At 47.5% G+C, this 21,650-nt stretch overlaps 2 protein-coding genes across 11 annotated transcripts in view; one reads left to right on the top strand and one right to left on the bottom strand.

Annotated features, from left to right (window-relative positions):
* LOC123746682 (echinoderm microtubule-associated protein-like 5) overlaps positions 1-14,627 on the bottom strand; it is an 88,035-nt gene extending 73,408 nt beyond the window's left edge. For 4 of the 5 annotated variants that reach the window (XM_069316765.1, XM_069316767.1, XM_069316768.1 and 1 more), the window contains exons 1-3: positions 14,519-14,627; positions 1,469-1,669; positions 972-1,131 (exon numbers count right to left, since the gene is read on the bottom strand). In XM_069316765.1, coding sequence (XP_069172866.1) covers positions 972-1,131; positions 1,469-1,665 — 357 coding nt within the window. In that variant the 5' untranslated portion in view covers positions 1,666-1,669; positions 14,519-14,627. Of the gene's footprint in view, positions 1-971; positions 1,132-1,468; positions 1,670-14,518 lie in introns of those variants that run through there. The other variant, XM_069316769.1, reaches the window with a different exon arrangement.
* Positions 6,776-21,632, top strand: LOC123746683 (SET and MYND domain-containing protein 4). 6 transcript variants are annotated; one of them, XM_045728357.2, is made up of 6 exons: positions 6,776-6,924; positions 15,399-15,672; positions 16,905-17,574; positions 17,780-17,901; positions 19,575-19,696; positions 20,122-21,632. In XM_045728357.2, the coding sequence occupies exons 2-6, from the start codon at positions 15,403-15,405 to the stop codon at positions 21,230-21,232; spliced, it is 2,295 nt and encodes a 764-aa protein (XP_045584313.2). In that variant the 5' UTR covers positions 6,776-6,924; positions 15,399-15,402; the 3' UTR covers positions 21,233-21,632. The 6 variants fall into 6 exon arrangements, with proteins under 6 accessions (XP_045584313.2, XP_045584312.2, XP_045584314.2 ...); XM_045728356.2 differs by having other exon boundaries at positions 6,797-6,931; XM_045728358.2 differs by having other exon boundaries at positions 6,825-6,931; positions 15,372-15,672.
* The last annotated feature ends 18 nt before the right edge of the window (positions 21,633-21,650 follow it).

Below are 21,650 nucleotides of genomic sequence, written 5' to 3'. Positions count from 1 at the left end.
GGGGATTGATTGATTGATGAAGATTAAGCCACCCAAGTGGTGGCACGGGCATGAATAGCCCGTAAGTGGTGGCCCTTTTGAGCCATTACCAGTATCAAGAGATGATACTGGAGATCTGTGGAGGCGCGACTGCACCCGTCCTTAGGGGGAAAAGCGCCAAGCCATTATGACTACACAGCACTTGGAAGGGGTCAGGATAAGGATTTGGGATGGGACGGGGGAAAGGAATGGTGCCCAACCACTTGTGGGCGTAGCTTAGCATTTTAAAAGCACTGAATCACCTTCTGTGGTTGAGTGTTCAATAAACCCTTGAACTATATGTTTAACACTTCTCTAACCCTGTTCATGGAGGACAGAAGAAAATGTATATATGCTGGTTAGCATTGTAAATGTGTGGCCACGTCTGTGGTAAAAAAAAAAAAAAAAAAAAAAAAAAAAAAAAAAAAAACTTGTGGACGGTCGGGGATTGAACGCCGACCTGAATGAAGCGAAACCGTCGCTCTACCGTCCAGCCCAAGTGCCTGGGGCCAGATTCACGAGAGCACTTACGAACGTGTACATCTTTTCTCAATCTTTGGCGGCTTTGTTTCCAATTATTAAACAGTTAATGATCTCGGAAGCACCAGGAGGCTGTTTATAACAATAACAACAGTTGATTGGCAAGTTTTCATGCTTGTAAACTGTTTAATAAATGTAACCAAAGCCGTCAAAGATTGAGGGAAGATGTACACGTTCGTAAGTGCTGGCGTAACTGCTTCGTGAATCTGGCCCCAGGTTCGTAAGTGCTTGCGTAACTGCTTCGTGAATCTGGCCCCAGGTTCGCAAGTGCTTGCGTAACTGCTTCGTGAATCTGGCCCCAGGTTCGCAAGTGCTTGCGTAACTGCTTCGTGAATCTGGCCCCAGGTTCGCAAGTGCTTGCGTAACTGCTTCGTGAATCTGGTCCCCTGACCTGGAGTGTTGGTTTGTCTCACCTGAGTATCCGTAGAGAAGGCTAAAGATGAGACACGGTGAGTATGGCCATCCTTCAAAACACTGACGGGGCTGCAGGTGGTGGTGTCCCAGACCGTGATATAGGCATCCTTACCCACCTGTCCAGTGGCTGCCATACTTCCCTCACCCGTCGCTGCAAGACTAATAACAAAGTGATAATAGGAAAAGAATTAAATCTCTTCATATCCGCAAGTGGATAAGTATTCAAATGAGCTGTGGGAGATCTTTGCCTAAAAATAATTATATTGACCAGACCACACTAGAAGGTCAAGGGACGACGACGTTTCGGTCCGTCCTGGACCATTCTCAAGTGGAGGCCAACATTTTCGACTTGAGAATGGTCCAGGACGGACCGAAACGTCGTCGTCCCTTCCCCTTCTAGTGTGTGGTCTGGTCAACATACTTTAACCACGTTATTGTGACTCCTCGCCTACAATTATATTATAGTTATTGGACAGGGAAACGAAAAGTTGCCTACCTAGTAATAGCATCATTATGACCCGTGTAGAATGTTTGTTTCTTGTTAACGATATCATGGACGACCCCGACACCAGCCACATAGTAGACGAGCTGACCACCTTTGTTGACCGAGACGTTGTTCCTGGCTGTGTGGCCATTGTACCCGAACACCCACACCAGCTCCAGCGACCCATCCGGCGGCCGGCGAGACCCCATACTCCTGGTAAAGATTGATTGATTGATGAAGATTAAGCCACCCAAAAGGTGGCACGGGCATGAATAGCCCGTAAGTGGTGGCCCTTTTGAGCCATTACCAGTATAAAGAGCTGATACTGGAGATCTGTGGAGGTGCGACTGCACCCTGCGTGACGGGAGATGTCTCCCGTTCGGGGTAAAGAAAAACACTTCCTTAAAATAAGGGAATACCACCTCTGGCTGGAAGAAGGGGACCCTTAGCCTCGGAGGAAAGCGCCCAAGCCCACGGGAGACATCTCCCGTCACGCAGGGTGCAGTCGCACCTCCACAGATCTCCAGTATCAGCTCTTGATACTGGTAATGGCTTAAAAGGGCCACCACTTACGGGCTATTCATGCCCGTGCCACCTTTTGGGTGGCTTAATCTTTATCAATCGTCTCTGGACTGCACTGTGAATGATTCAGGTTATTGAACAAGAACTGCGACTACTGGCTTGAACAGAAGCGCATCAGTAGTCAACATGCCTTATCCTTCTCCCTTATGGCCTCAGTCTCAATAGATTAGTCTAGCTGCTGTTATAGATTCAGCTACTCTGAACAAGTTCCAAGTAGCACGGGCTATGGTGAGCCCGTAGTGGACTTACCTGGCACAGGAGCGGGGCTGAATGAGGACGTAGTATAGTCTAGCTAGCCCTTTGATAATGCATTTATACTTAACATACAACTGCCACCTGAGCTTTTCACTCCCATAATTTTCCTCGCTGTTGGTTTCGGCAACTTCATGAGTATAGTCAGATATATGCCTACAAATGTAAGCATTTAAAATAGTTTAATGTGGAGGCCAGCTGTGTATAAAGCTATATAGATTCTTATATCGTTTCATGGCATACAGTATTTGAGAGTTGAGACGTCAAGGGCCACTGGAACTCAATATATCGAACCAGCGGTGTGTTTAACCACCCCTCCACCGCCTACCCCACACCACTTCACCTTAAGCCTCCAACTCCATCCCTTCAACATATTTATGGCCCCAGTGACTTAACACATTCAGAAAATCATAGACAGGCTTCAGTACACGAATCAACAAATCCACAAGGGCCGTGACGAGGATTCGAACCTGCGTCCGGGAGCATCCCAGACTCCCGATACATGAATTCAGATACATGAATTCAGATACATGAATTCAGATACATGAATCCTTTCTTCCACGCTTTGCTACTGCCACCGGCACAGGTATGTTTATTGTGCACCCCATACTCATCCTGTGAGGTTAGTTTATTATGCAACCTGTCCTCTTACAAAAAACGTCGCTTTTCGATCGTATGCGTTACGTAAGGCCAAAAATTGCCGTACTAGGAAATGGAAGCAGCTGGCGAAAGTGACATTCTGTCCCGTTTTCTGTTTTGGATCCTCTGACTTAGTCTGTTAGGTTAGGAGAGGAAACTTTACATTACCGTTTTCTTGACAGACTTCTAGATGTTACTACTGCTCGGCTTAGACTCGGTTATAAGTATATCTGGGAATTTTCATTATCTGCTGATGTAGACCTGACCAAATGTAAACTGTCAATTATTCGCACACCCTCCGTCACTATGTGATGTACAGCAGACACGTGAATCAGAATTTTGTAACAAATGTTCAATAGATGTTCAATAGATGTGTAAATATTTCATTGAAAATAATCTGCTACCAGAAATCTTAGCCAAATATCTCCAGTTTGCTAACTGTAGGTAGTAAATGAGGGATTGTAACCTATCCATCGCTGCCCACTGGATGGGGGGCGGTGTGAAGGAGATTATCAATTAAGACGCCAGCTTTCGTCCGATATCATCTCAGACGCTGCCTTTATCGATTGAGCTATGACATGGTCAAAAGAGTTGAAACCAAAGTTCTACTGAACTTACTGGATCCTGCAGCCTCTCCGAGACAAACCAGGGTTCTACACAATTCCCCCATACACTGGAGCTGTGTCAATAGGCCGTTCTACCTCTTCGCCCTTATTTCATTACACACAGAAATCACAATAACGTATGCATCAAATGAATAAATCCACAAGGGCCGAGACGAGGATTCGAACCTACGTCCGAGATCAGGCTTGACGTTCTGGACACAGTACCGCACACACTAACTGGGGCGTTAACACTACTCGCCGAGTGAAGCACTCGCATGCCTCTGTATTCGCCGGCTGAGGCATTCGTGCAACCACCGTACTCACTAGCAGACGAGTTGACACCACCGTACTCACTGGAAGACAAGTTGACGAACCACCGTACTCACTCACTGAACAACTGACATAACTACTCATTGACTAAGGCTTTCACGCGCCATCATGCTGAGACATTGACACTCACTCACTGAGGAAATCACACACCACCGGTCATACACCGTACTCTCTCACTGACGTTTCCGTAAACTTCATTCAGCAATGCGTATGTTATCTGTGCGGAAAAAAAAACATACCAAATATCTCTCGACCATCAGCTGTAGTACGCGCCTCGTTATCAGTATCAAAAGATAACGCTGAGACGATTACACAAAATAGCAGGAATACCACTGCTGCGACTCCGGAAGCGAAGCGACCAGTCGGTCGTCACAACAAATGGTGCGTGGCCACTGGCATGAATACACGAGGTACCTCCACGCCTCCGCCTCCGCCTCCCTCTCCCTCCTAGCACACCTCTGCTTCTCCACATGCCTCCATGGCTAGAATTTATTAGCATTTTATATATGTGGCTAATATATTTGACCAGACCACACACTAGAAATTGAAGGGACGACGACGTTTCGGTCCGTCCTGGACCATTCTCAAGTCTCACAATCGACTTGAGAATGGTCCAGGACGGACCGAAACGTCGTCGTCCCTTCAATTTCTAGTGTGTGGTCTGGTCAACATACTTCAGCCACGTTATTGTGACTCATCGCCTGCATGTGGCTAATATATGTGTGGTTTCGATGCAGAGAGGAGGAGGGGGGGATGGAAAGGGAGATGGATGTGAGAGGGGGAAGAGGTGACAGGGAGGGGGGGACTAGGGGGGGGGACTAGGGGGGGGGACTAGGGGGGGACGCAGCAGTGATCAAAATGCCTTGTAAAGCAAATGTCAGAAATACAATATTTACTCGGCAGAGCGCTCAAGATTAACTTTGCGCGCGCGCACACCAAATATTACCCGGCGTTCAATTCGTCTTCATAAATAAATGTTTATTCAGGTATAGTATACATACATACAAGAGGTTTTACAAAAATTTATAGATATATAGATAGAGCTAGTACATACAATGCCTAAAGTCACTATTACGCTAAGCGTTTCAGGCAGGAAAATCATAGTTTGAGAAGGTAGTTGAAAAATTTACTGTTTAAAGTACATTTTACACTTTTCATGGGCGCATCGCTGAAGAACACGTTGATGCTAAAGCACATCTTCGCGTATCAGGATGCAGCGAGAAAGTGAATTCCCATAGGTCGGTAGGGGCAATATATGTGATATAACAGCCCATATATCCCCCCGTTTTGGTAGTATTTACAGTAACGATGAAGACTGTGGTACATATACCGACGTACTGTAGTACATATACCGACGTACTGTAGTACATATACCGACGTACAACGAAATTGGAAAGTAGAAATCGCCACTATTGAGTTGGACAAATCTGAAAACTATTTTCTACTTATGTTGTAAAGTGAAACTAAACTACCCTAACCTTCCTAGGCCTAATACACGATATTTGAGGCGTAATATAGTACATATGTGCGCTATACTAGGCCTAAGAATATTTGAGTTTTTTAGATTCATTTTTTCAGATTCTTATAAAGTGAATAGTACAAAGTTCTATCTAATTGCTTACAACGACAATCTCTGTACTATGGCGCACATAGTTACAAAAACTACTATCTAAACAGGAGAATGGGTTGCAGATAAACTGGTAGTTCTCTCTTGGTCTTATAGACAGCAACACGTAGCTCAGTGCAAGCGGCTGTTGATAATTAAATGAGTGTCTGATATGAGGTGCATCGGCTGTATCTAATCTCCTGTTGTCATTGTATCTGTAGATTATTTTAATGTTGCTAGTCAGGATATACATGTCCTATACCCTGGTTGGGTATAGATGTTACCTAGTTATGTTGATATAGCCTTATTGTTTACGCATTGTCTATACTTTGAAAGATTTTGTCGTCTTGCCTATATATTGAGATCGTTCAGGTTGAGTCCCTCCAAGTGGGCAAGTAAAGGCATAGACAACATTTGCCTCAAGTTGTGCTCCAATCACCAAAGGCAACTTTTCATGAGCATGTTGGCAGTCTTATTCTTGTAGCATATGGTGCAACCTGTCCTCTTAAAAAGAACGTCGCTTTTGGCCGTTTGCCCGTATGGCCGAATTTGGACGTAATTTGAAAATGAAAAAAAAATGAAAATAAATTTGGGATTTTTTTTTTCAACAACAGTAAGTTAAGGGTCCTCTGATAGGTTAGTTGGGCAGGAAATTCTCAAAGTTTCAAAACGTTATGAAAAACGTTAATTTAAAGTGTCCTCTTATAACCTCTGCGCGTAGGCGAGACGACTCAAATAGAAAACGGAACAGAACGTCACTTTTGTGAGTCAATTTCATTTCAAATTACGTCCAAATTTGGCCATAGTGCGCATACCAGCGAAAAGTGACGTTATTTTTAAGAGGACGGGTTGTATGGTGAGCTATATTGTCTGACTACTATTAACACTAAACAGGCGGTACAACTCGCCATATACTAAATTAGTGAGGACACCGCCAACTGTCTCAATCAGAACACTATTGATACCAAACGGTAACCTAACAGTAGTTACTGTAACAGTACAGATTCCCGAGCCCATTGGGCTCTATCATATCTACATTTGAAACTGTGTATAGCTGCCTCCACCACATGTACGTGTATGCGCGTGCGTGCGCACGTGCTGGCATCAGGTCGGCCACCCATGTGGCATCGTCTCCTTGTGCCAACTCCTGTGCCAGTTGCCACCTCCACATTCCCCTAACACCTCTATATTTGTTTACAAAAACATATGCTTTTGTAAACCTCAGAAAACGATACATTTACTTTTTATTTTGTGGCATGAAGTTTTATATATATTTTACATAAGCAGTTATTCTGAGATCGGTGGATGGAGAAAATGCAGGTATAGGCAGAGCCAGAGGAGCAAGCTTCCCTCGTATAGTGTCTGGTCGCCAGGTGGGGGGAGGACTAGGCTGCCAGCATTGCTTCCTCCGACTACATCTCACAGCTCTACTGCCACTACTCTACCATTCTACGGTACACAGTTGAGTCTTCTACAGTGGCTAGGCTGTGTTAAACTAATGTGTTCCTCATACTTGTGTTACGTGCAGTGAATGTTATAGTGTTTCCCGGCTGTTCTCCCAACACAAAGAACACTCCAATTGGAAATAAAGTTATCTATACAGAGAAGTGACAGCGGAGCTCACATCGACTACATTAAAGGTAACACAATGGTTCGTCATCTGTTCTGAATTAACACTTGGAAATATGAAACATTTCATAAAAGCTTAATGTATAATGCATTCGGTCCAAACTAACCCTGTGAGCAGCGATGGAATGGTCACTCATGCACTCACTTTGAAGGGGCCTCGTAGCCTGGTGGATAGCGCGCAGGACTCGTGATTCTGTGGCGCGGGTTCGATTCCCGCACGAGGCAGAAACAAATGGGCAAAGTTTCTTTCACCCTGAATGCCCCTGTTACCTAGCAGTAAATAGGTACCTAGGAGTTAGTCAGCTGTCACGGGCTGCTTCCTGGGGGTGGAGGCCTGGTCGAGGACCGGGCCGCGGGGACACTAAAGCCCCGAAATCATCTCAAGATAACCTCAAGATAAGAAGATGCACCCTATACCCATTCTGTGAGCGGTGATGGAGAGGTTACAGAGGCACGTGATTGATTTTGATTTAGTTAATTTACTATGCCCCATATACCCATTTCAAGTATGTTTATTGAGACAAGAAATATATACATCTCATAGGGATAGAGTAGCTTAGGCTATTTCTACCTATTTCTACTTTCTACCTATTTCTACTATTACTACCTATTTATACCCATCCCGTAGGCTCAACGAGGGGCTCAGGAAGTGACCCATAATATAAGTTTAGCTTAGCAAGCTACATAATTATAGATGAACCAGTTAGAGGAACGATGGGAGAAAAGCTCCCCCACTGACCAGGTCACACACTAGAAAGTGAAGGAACGATAACGTTTCGGTCCGTCCTGGACCATTCTCAAGTCGATTGTTTCGGTCCAGGACGGACCGAAACGTCGTCCGTTCACTTTCTAGTGTGTGGTCTGGTCAACATACATCAGCCACGTTATTGTGACTCATCGCCTGCAAAGCTTCCCACTGCCTGTGTAGAACGGGTTGGTGTGCTGCCTGTTTTTAGTCAAGCAGGCTAGCATGGCTGCTGCTGTTTAAGATTCGCTATCCGGAACAAATAGTTCCAGGTAGCACGGGCTATGGTGAGCCCGTAGATATTACACCGCTAGCATGGCGCCGAACCATCAACATGTACTTGTGATTTATGAAAAGATGTTTCATTTAGCCAATATCTCTATAATTATAATTACTTATCCACCCCCCCTACATTTCTGTTCATGCATAGCAACTAAAAAGAGTCTACCAGAGCTGATCAGAGCACATGTTCCATTGCACAATCCCTGCTGTATAGAATGCAACTATTGTATTGAGCTCTTACATTTCAACCAACATATTCCACTTCAGTTCTAGCCCCCTGCAACTTAATTTCCATATATATATGTAGATGATGAAAACCCGCGTTTGTGGTCTTATCAGTCTCCCTTGTGTACTCTACAAGGTGTAGTAGGAACACCTTCGCTCTTTACACACTGTACGTTAAATTTTTTGATAGGCTAGATATTCCGCGCGGGATCTAAGCTGTGACAAGACAAGGTATGTATATGTTTCGGTGGGGGGGGGAGGGGTTGATGCTGCCGATTAAATTTACCCCCAGTTAAAATATTATAATCATGATTTTTGAAAATTTAATATTATTGTAGGAATGATATTCCAAATGTGGCTATGCATTGGTGAATGCACACACAGCACGGATGGCTGTGTTACACAGTCTTGTGATCACACACACACACACACACACACACACACACACACACACACACACACACACACACACACACACACACACACACACATACAGTGTAGATATGATAGAGCCCGATAGGCTCAGGAATCTGTACACCTGTTGATTGACGGTTGAGAGGCGGGACCAAAGAGCCAGAGCTCAACCCCCGCAAACACAACTAGGCGAGTACACACACACAGCACGGGTGGGACACGAACAAGGGGACACAGGTGGAAACTTAGTACCCAGATGAGCCACAGACGTTAGAAAGATTTTTTTCAGTGTCAGTAGTTAATAAATGGAATGCACTAGGAAGTGATGTGGTGGAGGCTGACTCCATACACAGTTTCAAATGTAGATATGATAGAGCCCAGTAGGCTCAGGAATCTGTACACCAGTTGATTGACAGTTGAGAGGCGGGATCAAAGAGCCAAAGCTCAACCCCCGCAAGCACAATTAGGTGAGTACACACACACACATACATACACACAAAATAACATTTGAGTGCGTCTCCCAATTCCTAGATTTCATTAGAATAAAATGTATACATTCGTCTCCAGAACATGAATACTTGAGTATCGTTCACGAGCATAAAAACCCTATGAACAAATGTTATCCAACTTTAAGAACATGTCCTAGGTCCAGCCTTGGAAGTAGGTTTACAGTTACTGTTAAGCCGCCAGTATTCACCCATGGAGTTATAAACCCATCGAACAGCCTACCCGCCGTAGGCCTAAATGTCAAAAATCCAGTTGGAAAACATTCTCAGAAACAGTAGGTGGATGACGTCTGACAAGCCGTCCACAGGTAAATTCAGGTCAAAGACAGGCACTCACTATCAGTGGAAATTCGTAAATAAATTTATGTGCTACAGAATAGCAAGAAGTAGATTGAACTCTACTAAATTATTAGTAACTTCGTAATGATTTTATTGTTGTTAGCGGCGGCTAATTTAGGCTACTAGGCACTCCCAATTCCTGTGAGCGGTAGTGTGTGTATTTTAGTGTTAAATTGTTTAATGAACTTCAACTCAACAGAAATTAATTCTCAAATTATTTAACCCTCGAAGGACCAGCTCTGGCATTTACTAGGAGTATTTATGATCGTCACTGAATGGGCTAAATATGTGAATTATTAATAATTATCTAAGATTACTCAGTGAATAATTAAGTGGCTCAGCTGCATGTATGGGACAGGACATGACCCCCTAATGCCTCTGGGGGGACGGGACGGGACCCCCTAATGCCTCTGGGGGGACGGGACGGGACCCCCTAATGCCTCTGGGGGGACGGGACCCCCTAATGCCTCTGGGGGACGGGACATGACCCCCTAATGCCTCTGGGGGACGGGACATGACTCCCTAATGCCTCTGGGGGACGGGACATGACCCCCTAATGCCTCTGGGGGGACGGGACATGACCCCCTAATGCCTCTGGGGGACGGGACATGACCCCCTAATGCCTCTGGGGGACGGGACATGACCCCCTAATGCCTCTGGGGGGACGGGACAGGACCCCCTAATGCCTCTGGGGGGACGGGACAGGACCCCCTAATGCCTCTGGGGGACGGGACATGACCCCCCTAATGCCTCTGGGGGACGGGACATGACCCCCCTAATGCCTCTGGGGGACGGGACATGACCCCCCTAATGCCTCTGGGGGACGGGACATGACCCCCCTAATGCCTCTGGGGGACGGGACATGACCCCCCTAATGCCTCTGGGGGACGGGACATGACCCCCCTAATGCCTCTGGGGGACGGGACATGACCCCCCTAATGCCTCTGGGGGACGGGACATGACCCCCCTAATGCCTCTGGGGGACGGGACATGACCCCCCTAATGCCTCTGGGGGACGGGACATGACCCCCCTAATGCCTCTGGGGGACGGGACATGACCCCCCTAATGCCTCTGGGGGACGGGACATGACCCCCCTAATGCCTCTGGGGGACGGGACATGACCCCCCTAATGCCTCTGGGGGACGGGACATGACCCCCCTAATGCCTCTGGGGGACGGGACATGACCCCCCTAATGCCTCTGGGGGACGGGACATGACCCCCCTAATGCCTCTGGGGGACGGGACATGACCCCCCTAATGCCTCTGGGGGACGGGACATGACCCCCCTAATGCCTCTGGGGGACGGGACATGACCCCCCTAATGCCTCTGGGGGACGGGACATGACCCCCCTAATGCCTCTGGGGGACGGGACATGACCCCCCTAATGCCTCTGGGGGACGGGACATGACCCCCCTAATGCCTCTGGGGGACGGGACATGACCCCCCTAATGCCTCTGGGGGACGGGACATGACCCCCCTAATGCCTCTGGGGGACGGGACATGACCCCCCTAATGCCTCTGGGGGACGGGACATGACCCCCCTAATGCCTCTGGGGGACGGGACATGACCCCCCTAATGCCTCTGGGGGACGGGACATGACCCCCCTAATGCCTCTGGGGGACGGGACATGACCCCCCTAATGCCTCTGGGGGACGGGACATGACCCCCCTAATGCCTCTGGGGGACGGGACATGACCCCCCTAATGCCTCTGGGGGACGGGACATGACCCCCCTAATGCCTCTGGGGGACGGGACATGACCCCCCTAATGCCTCTGGGGGACGGGACATGACCCCCCTAATGCCTCTGGGGGACGGGACATGACCCCCCTAATGCCTCTGGGGGACGGGACATGACCCCCCTAATGCCTCTGGGGGACGGGACATGACCCCCCTAATGCCTCTGGGGGACGGGACATGACCCCCCTAATGCCTCTGGGGGACGGGACATGACCCCCCTAATGCCTCTGGGGGACGGGACATGACCCCCCTAATGCCTCTGGGGGACGGGACATGACCCCCCTAATGCCTCTGGGGGACGGGACATGACCCCCCTAATGCCTCTGGGGGACGGGACATGACCCCCCTAATGCCTCTGGGGGACGGGACATGACCCCCCTAATGCCTCTGGGGGACGGGACATGACCCCCCTAATGCCTCTGGGGGACGGGACATGACCCCCCTAATGCCTCTGGGGGACGGGACATGACCCCCCTAATGCCTCTGGGGGACGGGACATGACCCCCCTAATGCCTCTGGGGGACGGGACATGACCCCCCTAATGCCTCTGGGGGACGGGACATGACCCCCCTAATGCCTCTGGGGGACGGGACATGACCCCCCTAATGCCTCTGGGGGACGGGACATGACCCCCCTAATGCCTCTGGGGGACGGGACATGACCCCCCTAATGCCTCTGGGGGACGGGACATGACCCCCCTAATGCCTCTGGGGGACGGGACATGACCCCCCTAATGCCTCTGGGGGACGGGACATGACCCCCCTAATGCCTCTGGGGGACGGGACATGACCCCCCTAATGCCTCTGGGGGACGGGACATGACCCCCCTAATGCCTCTGGGGGACGGGACATGACCCCCCTAATGCCTCTGGGGGACGGGACATGACCCCCCTAATGCCTCTGGGGGACGGGACATGACCCCCCTAATGCCTCTGGGGGACGGGACATGACCCCCCTAATGCCTCTGGGGGACGGGACATGACCCCCCTAATGCCTCTGGGGGACGGGACATGACCCCCCTAATGCCTCTGGGGGACGGGACATGACCCCCCTAATGCCTCTGGGGGACGGGACATGACCCCCCTAATGCCTCTGGGGGACGGGACATGACCCCCCTAATGCCTCTGGGGGACGGGACATGACCCCCCTAATGCCTCTGGGGGACGGGACATGACCCCCCTAATGCCTCTGGGGGACGGGACATGACCCCCCTAATGCCTCTGGGGGACGGGACATGACCCCCCTAATGCCTCTGGGGGACGGGACATGACCCCCCTAATGCCTCTGGGGGACGGGACATGACCCCCCTAATGCCTCTGGGGGACGGGACATGACCCCCCTAATGCCTCTGGGGGACGGGACATGACCCCCCTAATGCCTCTGGGGGACGGGACATGACCCCCCTAATGCCTCTGGGGGACGGGACATGACCCCCCTAATGCCTCTGGGGGACGGGACATGACCCCCCTAATGCCTCTGGGGGACGGGACATGACCCCCCTAATGCCTCTGGGGGACGGGACATGACCCCCCTAATGCCTCTGGGGGACGGGACATGACCCCCCTAATGCCTCTGGGGGACGGGACATGACCCCCCTAATGCCTCTGGGGGACGGGACATGACCCCCCTAATGCCTCTGGGGGACGGGACATGACCCCCCTAATGCCTCTGGGGGACGGGACATGACCCCCCTAATGCCTCTGGGGGACGGGACATGACCCCCCTAATGCCTCTGGGGGACGGGACATGACCCCCCTAATGCCTCTGGGGGACGGGACATGACCCCCCTAATGCCTCTGGGGGACGGGACATGACCCCCCTAATGCCTCTGGGGGACGGGACATGACCCCCCTAATGCCTCTGGGGGACGGGACATGACCCCCCTAATGCCTCTGGGGGACGGGACATGACCCCCCTAATGCCTCTGGGGGACGGGACATGACCCCCTAATGCCTCTGGGGGACAGGACATGACCCCCTAATGCCTCTGGGGGACAGGACATGACCCCCTAATGCCTCTGGGGGACAGGACATGACCCCCTAATGCCTCTGGGGGACAGGACATGACCCCCTAATGCCTCTGGGGGACAGGACATGACCCCCTAATGCCTCTGGGGGACAGGACATGACCCCCTAATGCCTCTGGGGGACAGGACATGACCCCCTAATGCCTCTGGGGGACAGGACATGACCCCCTAATGCCTCTGGGGGACAGGACATGACCCCCTAATGCCTCTGGGGGACAGGACATGACCCCCTAATGCCTCTGGGGGACAGGACATGACCCCCTAATGCCTCTGGGGGACAGGACATGACCCCCTAATGCCTCTGGGGGACAGGAAATGACCCCCTAATGCCTCTGGGGGACAGGAAATGACCCCCTAATGCCTCTGGGGGACTGGAAACGACCCCCTAATGCCTCTGGGGGACAGGAAACGACCCCCTAATGCCTCTGGGGGACAGGAAATGACCCCCTAATGCCTCTGGGGGACAGGAAACGACCCCCTAATGCCTCTGGGGGACAGGAAACGACCCCCTAATGCCTCTGGGGGACAGGAAACGACCCCCTAATGCCTCTGGGGGACAGGAAACGACCCCCTAATGCCTCTGGGGGACAGGAAACGACCCCCTAATGCCTCTGGGGGACAGGACATAACCCCCTAATGCCTCTGGGGGACAGGACATAACCCCCTAATGCCTCTGGGGACAGGAAACGACCCCCTAATGCCTCTGGGGGACAGGAAATGACCCCCTAATGCCTCTGGGGGACAGGAAACGACCCCCTAATGCCTCTGGGGGACAGGAAACGACCCCCTAATGCCTCTGGGGGACAGGAAACGACCCCCTAATGCCTCTGGGGGACAGGAAACGACCCCCTAATGCCTCTGGGGGACAGGAAACGACCCCTAATGCCTCTGGGGGACAGGAAACGACCCCCTAATGCCTCTGGGGGACAGGACATAACCCCCTAATGCCTCTGGGGGACAGGACATAACCCCCTAATGCCTCTGGGATAGAAAGTTTATAAATCTGAAACCATAATCTATACATTAAATTAAATTTGTGAAGATCTGATACACGCTTGTCTTGGACTCATTCATAATTTATATCAACAAATAACTACAATATACTGGCTAGAACTATATATTCATAACAGAGGTTCACTTGCCCTTAAGCGTGGGTCGGAGGTGATCTTTGTTAAACATGGATGTGTAGAAGAAGCGCAAACAGCTATTTACGGTAGTCCAGAGCGCGCGTGCTCACCCTCCAGAGTCCTGCACGCTAGTGCAATCGCTTCCAGTTTTCCTCCCTCTCCAACCTCCAGTGGGAACGAGATATTTTCGTGTTATTTAAATTTACGTATCCCAAGGTGCTTCCTTCCCTTTGGTAAACATGGACCAGTAATATTGATTTAGTTTGGTATTTAAGAACTGGTTAATTTATTCTAAGCATAGATTGTAAATTATATTTAAAGAGCAATTCAGTCTCTGAATTGTTTACTGTGGTATGCGCCAGGGTGGCGTCGCCTTATACCCATTGGCGGCTAACTCTGCTCATTAACTATTCAGCTATAAATTATACATCTAATTTATTCTGGTAGTATAAATTACATAAAGCTGGAACTTAAACTGAGTAACTCACATAAAGTTTTAGTTTAATATTTTATCACTAAAGTTATGTGGTAATTATTTCCTACGCCAGTCGTTAAACATTTCAAACTTCCAAAGAAACCTGAAGACTGTGTTAAATACTTTATTATAAATCCATGTTATACTCTAAGTTCCCCCCCCCCCCCCACCTCCCCACCTTCAGGAGAAGCAAGCTTTGGCCACTATCTTGAAAAAAATGGCGCCGAAACTGTTTCTGTCAAATATCTCGTTTCCTGTTAGCTAAATAGGTATTGAATACTGCCTTCAAAGGAAAATTTATTTTCTACAAATATTATCCTTAGCATGTTCTATGTCCATGTTCTGGAGAGTCGAGAGACACTAGCCTAATCTTACTTACAATGTCATTAACAGGTGGAACTCACGAGATATCTTCAACAGGAACATGGATGATTATGAACAGTTCCTTAAGAAGATACAAGAAGGGCTTCGCCTGAAAGAAGCTGAACAGGAAGCAGCTCAACAACCAGCTGTAGACTCAAGCTGTCACCAGCAGCAGCAGCAGCACCAGCACCAGCAGCAGCAGCAACCTTCACAGTCAGAACTTGGGAAGACCCAAAGCACTCCCTCACCATCATTCCAGGCCCTGTATGATGACATCTGCCAACGCATTCGCTCTTCTGGCACACTCGACGCCCTTATGAAAGACTTCGAGGTGACTTAGTGAGACAAAACATGTTAATCATAGTACATACAGCACTCACATTAATGTGATATATCAAATGAACAAATCCACAAGGGCTGTGATTAGGGTTCAAATCTACGCACGGGATGTTCCCAGCTGCGCCTTAGTCAACTGTATCACGACATGGTAAAAAGAATTGCATCCTGGAGTGCTACTGCCCTCACTAGGATCCTGAAGCTTCTTCGAAGCCTAATCAGGTTTTCACACAATTCCTTCCCTTGTGGATTTGTTTCTTAATCATAGTGTTGTGTCCTGACATTTTCATCAAATAGATTCTATCTTTTCCATTTTATTAATAAAACTACAGCTTTCTTCCGTTTTCAGCTATATACATGTAAATTCGTGTTTTTATATGTATTTTCCTGTATCAATTAAATATTTTAATAACGCAAACCGGAAAACCTGGTTTTGAGTCAAATCGTTTTTCATTCACCACTATGAATGAACTGTTTTTTGATCCCATGCGGGATAGGACTGCATTCTATCAGTACTCTTAATATACCTGTTAGCCACTGTCTCTAGCGGGACAGAACGCTCGTGGATTTTGAAGAGGTCACCCCCATCATGCCTCATTATTATTTCGAGCTGAATTTTAAACTGAATCTCTGTCAAGTTTGACGGTTTCTGTGGATGAGCAAAGATTTATTACTCTTAGTAGAAAAATTGCTTGTTCTCTGTTCTGCATTTTGATTTCGCTAGCTTGAAGTTGCTGCCTCTTGCGTGTCGCGCTAAGACCCTTGAAGTTACGGTTAACTCTAACAAGCGCCCAAAATCACGAATATCTGCATGAGATGAACTTATAGCAATTGTGCATGGTTTCAAGTCCTATCCTGAGAGGGAAGGTGGGTTTGCCCGAAACGCTGTGTATACTAGGGCTGTACAAGAATGTAAGAACTCTTGTATATATAAATAAATGCCCGAAAAGTCTGCCCGAAACGCTTTGCGTAATAGTGGCTTTAGGCATTGTATGTACTAGCTCTATCTATGAATCCATCAACTTTTGTATTTCACCTTGTATGTATGTACTTTACCTGAATAAATATTTGTATTTGTAGACTTACGCCACGGGCTTTTTATTATTCTATTGAAAGCACGATATATATATTGTTGTACCCTTCTGTTTTGTTTGGTATTCTGGAGAAGGCAAGAGAGATCTCTATAACGAATTATATCAATTTTGACGTTAAAAAAAATTGTTTCAGGATCTTAAAACAGATTTAGAGAGAGTGAAATATGTCGCTCAGATGAATGAGATAAGGGCAATGAAACTAGAAGAAAATTATTCCAAGAAGAGTGAGGAAGATGCCATCAGTTACGAAAAGGTGTACGAGATGCTCATCCCCAACGAGGCATCCGCCAGCAAGGCTCTGGAGGTGATGAAGAAATGTATTCAGAAGACTCCGGTTACGGATACCACCACCCTGGCCCTCAGGTATATGAAGAGAGGTTGGGCGTCGCTTCTCTTGGAGTATTTTGACGACGCCAAAGTTGATGCTCTGAAGAGTTTGTCTTTTAACTGTCCAGAGGAACTGCTATGGAACTCATTTGAGATCCTGGGTTACTGCAGTGCAAGGATAAACGACAACAAGGCAGCCGAGTCCTACTTCCTTAAAGCATTAGATCATCTGCGAAAAAGCAACGCGACAAATGAAATCAAAGCAGCAGTTACTGGCAGAGTTATGACGGTGTTTAAAACCATCAAAACCAAAAAGTCTAAAAAAGTCTCGAAGGAAGAACCAAAGAAAAGGAAGTGTGTGCCTCAAGTCAGCTACGGACCACACAAGAATTTCCCAAGTGCGTCGTCTGTACTCGACTTCGTTATTACAGAAGACAGAGGTCGATGCACCATCGCCAAGAAAGATATAAAGCCAGGTTAGTGATACACAATTAACAGCGTCTAAAATATAATATCTCTTAGAATAAAAGTCATTAATAATAACATTTATTGCATGTACAGAGATAAAGTAGTCAGTTTGATGAAAATTAGGCTACTGTTGAGGGCTTTGCCTTAATCTAATTAATGACACTGAATCATTAAGTGAGGAAGCCACTACAATATTCCTGTCTTGGGTAACAGGTGACATCTTGATGGTAGACAGTCCGTTCTGCACAATGGTGAACGCCGAGGTCCTAAGCACCCATTGCTTCCATTGCTACACCCCCTGCACCACCCCCGTCCCCTGCCGCGCCTGCGCAAAGGTCTCCGCCTCTCATAATAATGTTTAGCGAATAGAAAGCAATATGAATAATGGTATTTATGGCTTGCGGAGTAACACTGAAATAAGACGTTATAGGAGGTAGCTATCTAGCTTGTTCAAGTACGTTTATTGAGACAATAAAGTACATCTCAAAGGGATAGAGTAGATTAGGCTATTTCTACCCCCTAAATCTAGCTTGTGTTTTGATACTGTACTGAACTTCCCGCCCATATAGGAAATGTATATGTTTATCTCTCAGAATGTTTGGTAATATGTTTATTGTTGTGATGTGTGTCTATGTATGTATTAACACGATCTACTGAACGGGGTGAGAATAGCTTAAGCTACCTCATCCCTTTGTCTGTATTTTACCTCGATAAACTTATTTCAATTTCAATTTCCAGCCATATCCTCCTGTTTTGGTAGTACTTATAGTAACGATGGGGACCACAGTACATATACCAACGTATAACGAAATTAGAAAGTAGAAATCGGTACTATTGAATCTGGACAATCCAGAAAAAGAGTTTATATTTATTTTGCAAAGTCAAACTAAACTAACCTACCTAACCTTCTTAGGCCTAATACACGCTATCTGAGGCATATAGTACATATGTGTGCTATATTAGGCCTAGGAATATTTAAGTTGGTTTTTTAGCTTCTACTTTTCGGACTATAAAGTGAATAGTATCAAATTCTACCATCTAATTGCTTAGTACGTCAATATTTGTACTATGGTACACATAGTTATGTGCTATGTAAGTATGTATGTGCTATGTATGTATGTATGTAACTATGTATATGCTACGTATGCTCATATATGTGCTAAGTACTACCTAAACAGGATGATAGGTTGTGTTCTTTTCTCTTCCAGACTTGTTTTACAATTAATGTATTCAACGTGACTAAAACATAAGCTAAGAGGTGGTGGTGCAAAGTTAGTTTAGTTCATTTATTATGCACCCCATACCCATCTTGTGGGCGGTAGTGGAAAGGGTTACAGAGGCACATAATGGGCTCAGGGACTGAACCCCACAATTCATTTAGCTAAGCCAATTACAATCATATGCCCGAAACGCTTTGCGTAATAGTGGCTTTAGGCATTGTATGTACTAGCTCTATCTATAAGTCCACCAATCCTTGTAAAAAAATTTCTTGTATGTATGTACCTTACCTAAATAAACATTTATTATTTATTTATTTATTTGACGAGCTAGTTACAAAATTCAGTATAAGTCGCCACATCACCAATGTAAGACAATTCTATAACCAATGTTCCAGCGATGTGTAAATATTTCATTCAAAATAATCTGCTACCAGAAATTTTAGCCTGTAACCTATCCACCGCTGCCCACTGGATGGGGGGCGGTGTGCAGGACAAACGTGTCAATTGTGACACTAGGCTCTCCACATATGTCAGTTGCTTAATTTAGAAACTGTACTTGTGGTCGATCTCGAACCCATTGTTGATGTGACGACTTATATTGAATTTTGTAACTAGCTCATCAAGATTGTAACATGCTTAGCTAAATGAATTGTGGGGTTCAGTCCCTGAGCCCCTTATGTGCCTCTGTAATCCTCTCTACCGCCCACAAGATGGGTATGGGGTGCATAATAAATGAACTAAACTAACTAAAACTATCACCCATGTAAAGTGTGTTATTATGGCGGCAGGTGTGGTACTGTAGCGACGGGTGTGAGGCGTCGTCCTGGAGTAGGCTTCATTGCTCAGAGTGTAGCGTCCTCAACCACATCATGGATCCCGGTATAGGCAAGATGGCCCTCCTAGCCTATAGGTAAGTCCATAGGTCTCGTCACCTACTTCCCATACACTCCTCACAACCTTGTATGTCCTTGCTTCTTTAAAGTAAACAAATTAAAGAACTATGAAACTAACAGTGCGAATGTAATTTTGGAGTACAGAAAAACAGATACTATGTCTTCAATTTTAAATTTTGCTCCGAAGGGCGAGGTTATTGGGCAGTGCCACTCATCCTGTGAGTGGACACATCGCCCTAGTAACATGTTCAACACTCCCCAATAGGAAGAAAACCCGCTGGGGTGTTCATCCTGTCACTTGTACCCAAACACAGCTGGGACTTGCTTATCTGTCTCAAGTGAACAGCTTGTCCTTCCTATTACGACAGATGAACTTGACTGGTGTGCTGCCATCAGATCATGTTGGAAAGTTGATAATGGCATCGTTTATTTTCTTTGCCAGAGTGATGACCACAGTAACATGGCAAGGGCTACAGAAGTGGCGACCAGAGATACTGAATCTGGTGGAGAGCGAGCCAAGGGAGGTTGAGACGCCTTGCGGGGAGGACCATCCTGGAGAGGCTGACAAGGAAGCTTCACACCAGAGGGCCTTCACTTGGAAAGGAAAGTACTCTCCGCGGGACTACAGGACCGTCCTCCATTTAGCAACCAACTCGACGAAACGGACATTCGGCGACCTGCTCAAGCGAGCCATCACTGCGGTGTATCTGGCTCACTGTCTCAGGCTCACTGGTTACTTCGGCTCAGACAACGTTGAAGAAGAAGACGTCATGTTTGCTGCTAGTCTGCTGCTCAGACACTTACAAGGTGGTTCTTGCAATGCTTACGAGATCGGCGAATTTGACGTTGGTCCCGAGGGCGTAGCGGTTGGTAAGATGGTTGAGGTGGGAGGGGCTTTGTACACCACAATCTCTCTCACCAATCACTCTTGTGTCGCCAATGCCACCCGCTACAGCGTGGGTGATCAGTGTGTACTGAGGGCAACCAGGTCAATTTCCCGTGGAAGCGAGGTTTTAGACAATTACGGTTTTCACTTTTACTTAAGTACTGTCAATGAAAGACAAGAAGCTCTATTTAATCAATATAAATTTAAGTGTATGTGTGAAGCGTGCAGGTGGATATGGCCTTTATATCCCCACCACCCGGCCGAGACACTCATCTTCAAGTGTCCGGCGCCATCTTGCGGCGGCTCTTGCTGCTACTCCACTAGTAGCCGGTCCAAATGCAACATGTGTGGCAACCAACAAGAGTATTCCAAGCTACTACAGGAATTAGAACTACAGTTAAGCAGCTTCAGAGATGCGCTGGACAAGCTAAAAAAAGGAGACGTATCGTGTGCCCTGCCCTCGCTGCTGGCCCACCAAGCCTTCCTGGACCACCACATAGTGGAGCCGGTGAAGCACTACACCGACACACAAGAGGCTACCAGACAGTGCTTCAACTACCAGGGTAACGTCCACCTGCCCCGGGAGGCTGTCGCTCTGGCCCAGCCAGAGTACCGCCCGCCGCCTAGGCTGAAGGCACCCTCCAGGAAGGTATTTATGCAACAGTAGTCCCCCAGCTTATCGAGAGGTCACGACCTCTTCGCAGGGTGCAGTCGCACCTCCACAGATCTCCAGTATCAGCTAATGATACTGGTTCAAGTTAAAGTTAAAGTATGTTTATTGAGATAAGCAAGAAATACATCTCAAAGGGATAGAGTAGCTTAGGCTATTTCTACCCCCCATGATACTGGCAATGGTTCCAAAAGGTTACCACTTACGGGCTATTCATGCCCGTGCCACCTTTTGGGTGGTTTAATCTTCATCAAATCAAATCATCCCAGCTTATAACTCACCTCCGTGCTGGGAGATATGTTTAGCCAGTTACAGTGCCAGTATTAGAAGAATTACAACAGTAAGATGAAAATGTAATCCATAATTTGTGATCATTAATTAAAATTGAAAAAGGTTATATCAGCATTGTTTTAAG

The sequence above is a fragment of the Procambarus clarkii genome, chromosome 85 (assembly GCF_040958095.1).
Source record: "Procambarus clarkii isolate CNS0578487 chromosome 85, FALCON_Pclarkii_2.0, whole genome shotgun sequence".
NCBI classification, from domain to species: Eukaryota; Metazoa; Arthropoda; class Malacostraca; order Decapoda; family Cambaridae; genus Procambarus; species Procambarus clarkii.
Note: the sequence above shows the minus strand (reverse complement) of the source record. Positions and strands in the feature narration are given on the sequence as shown.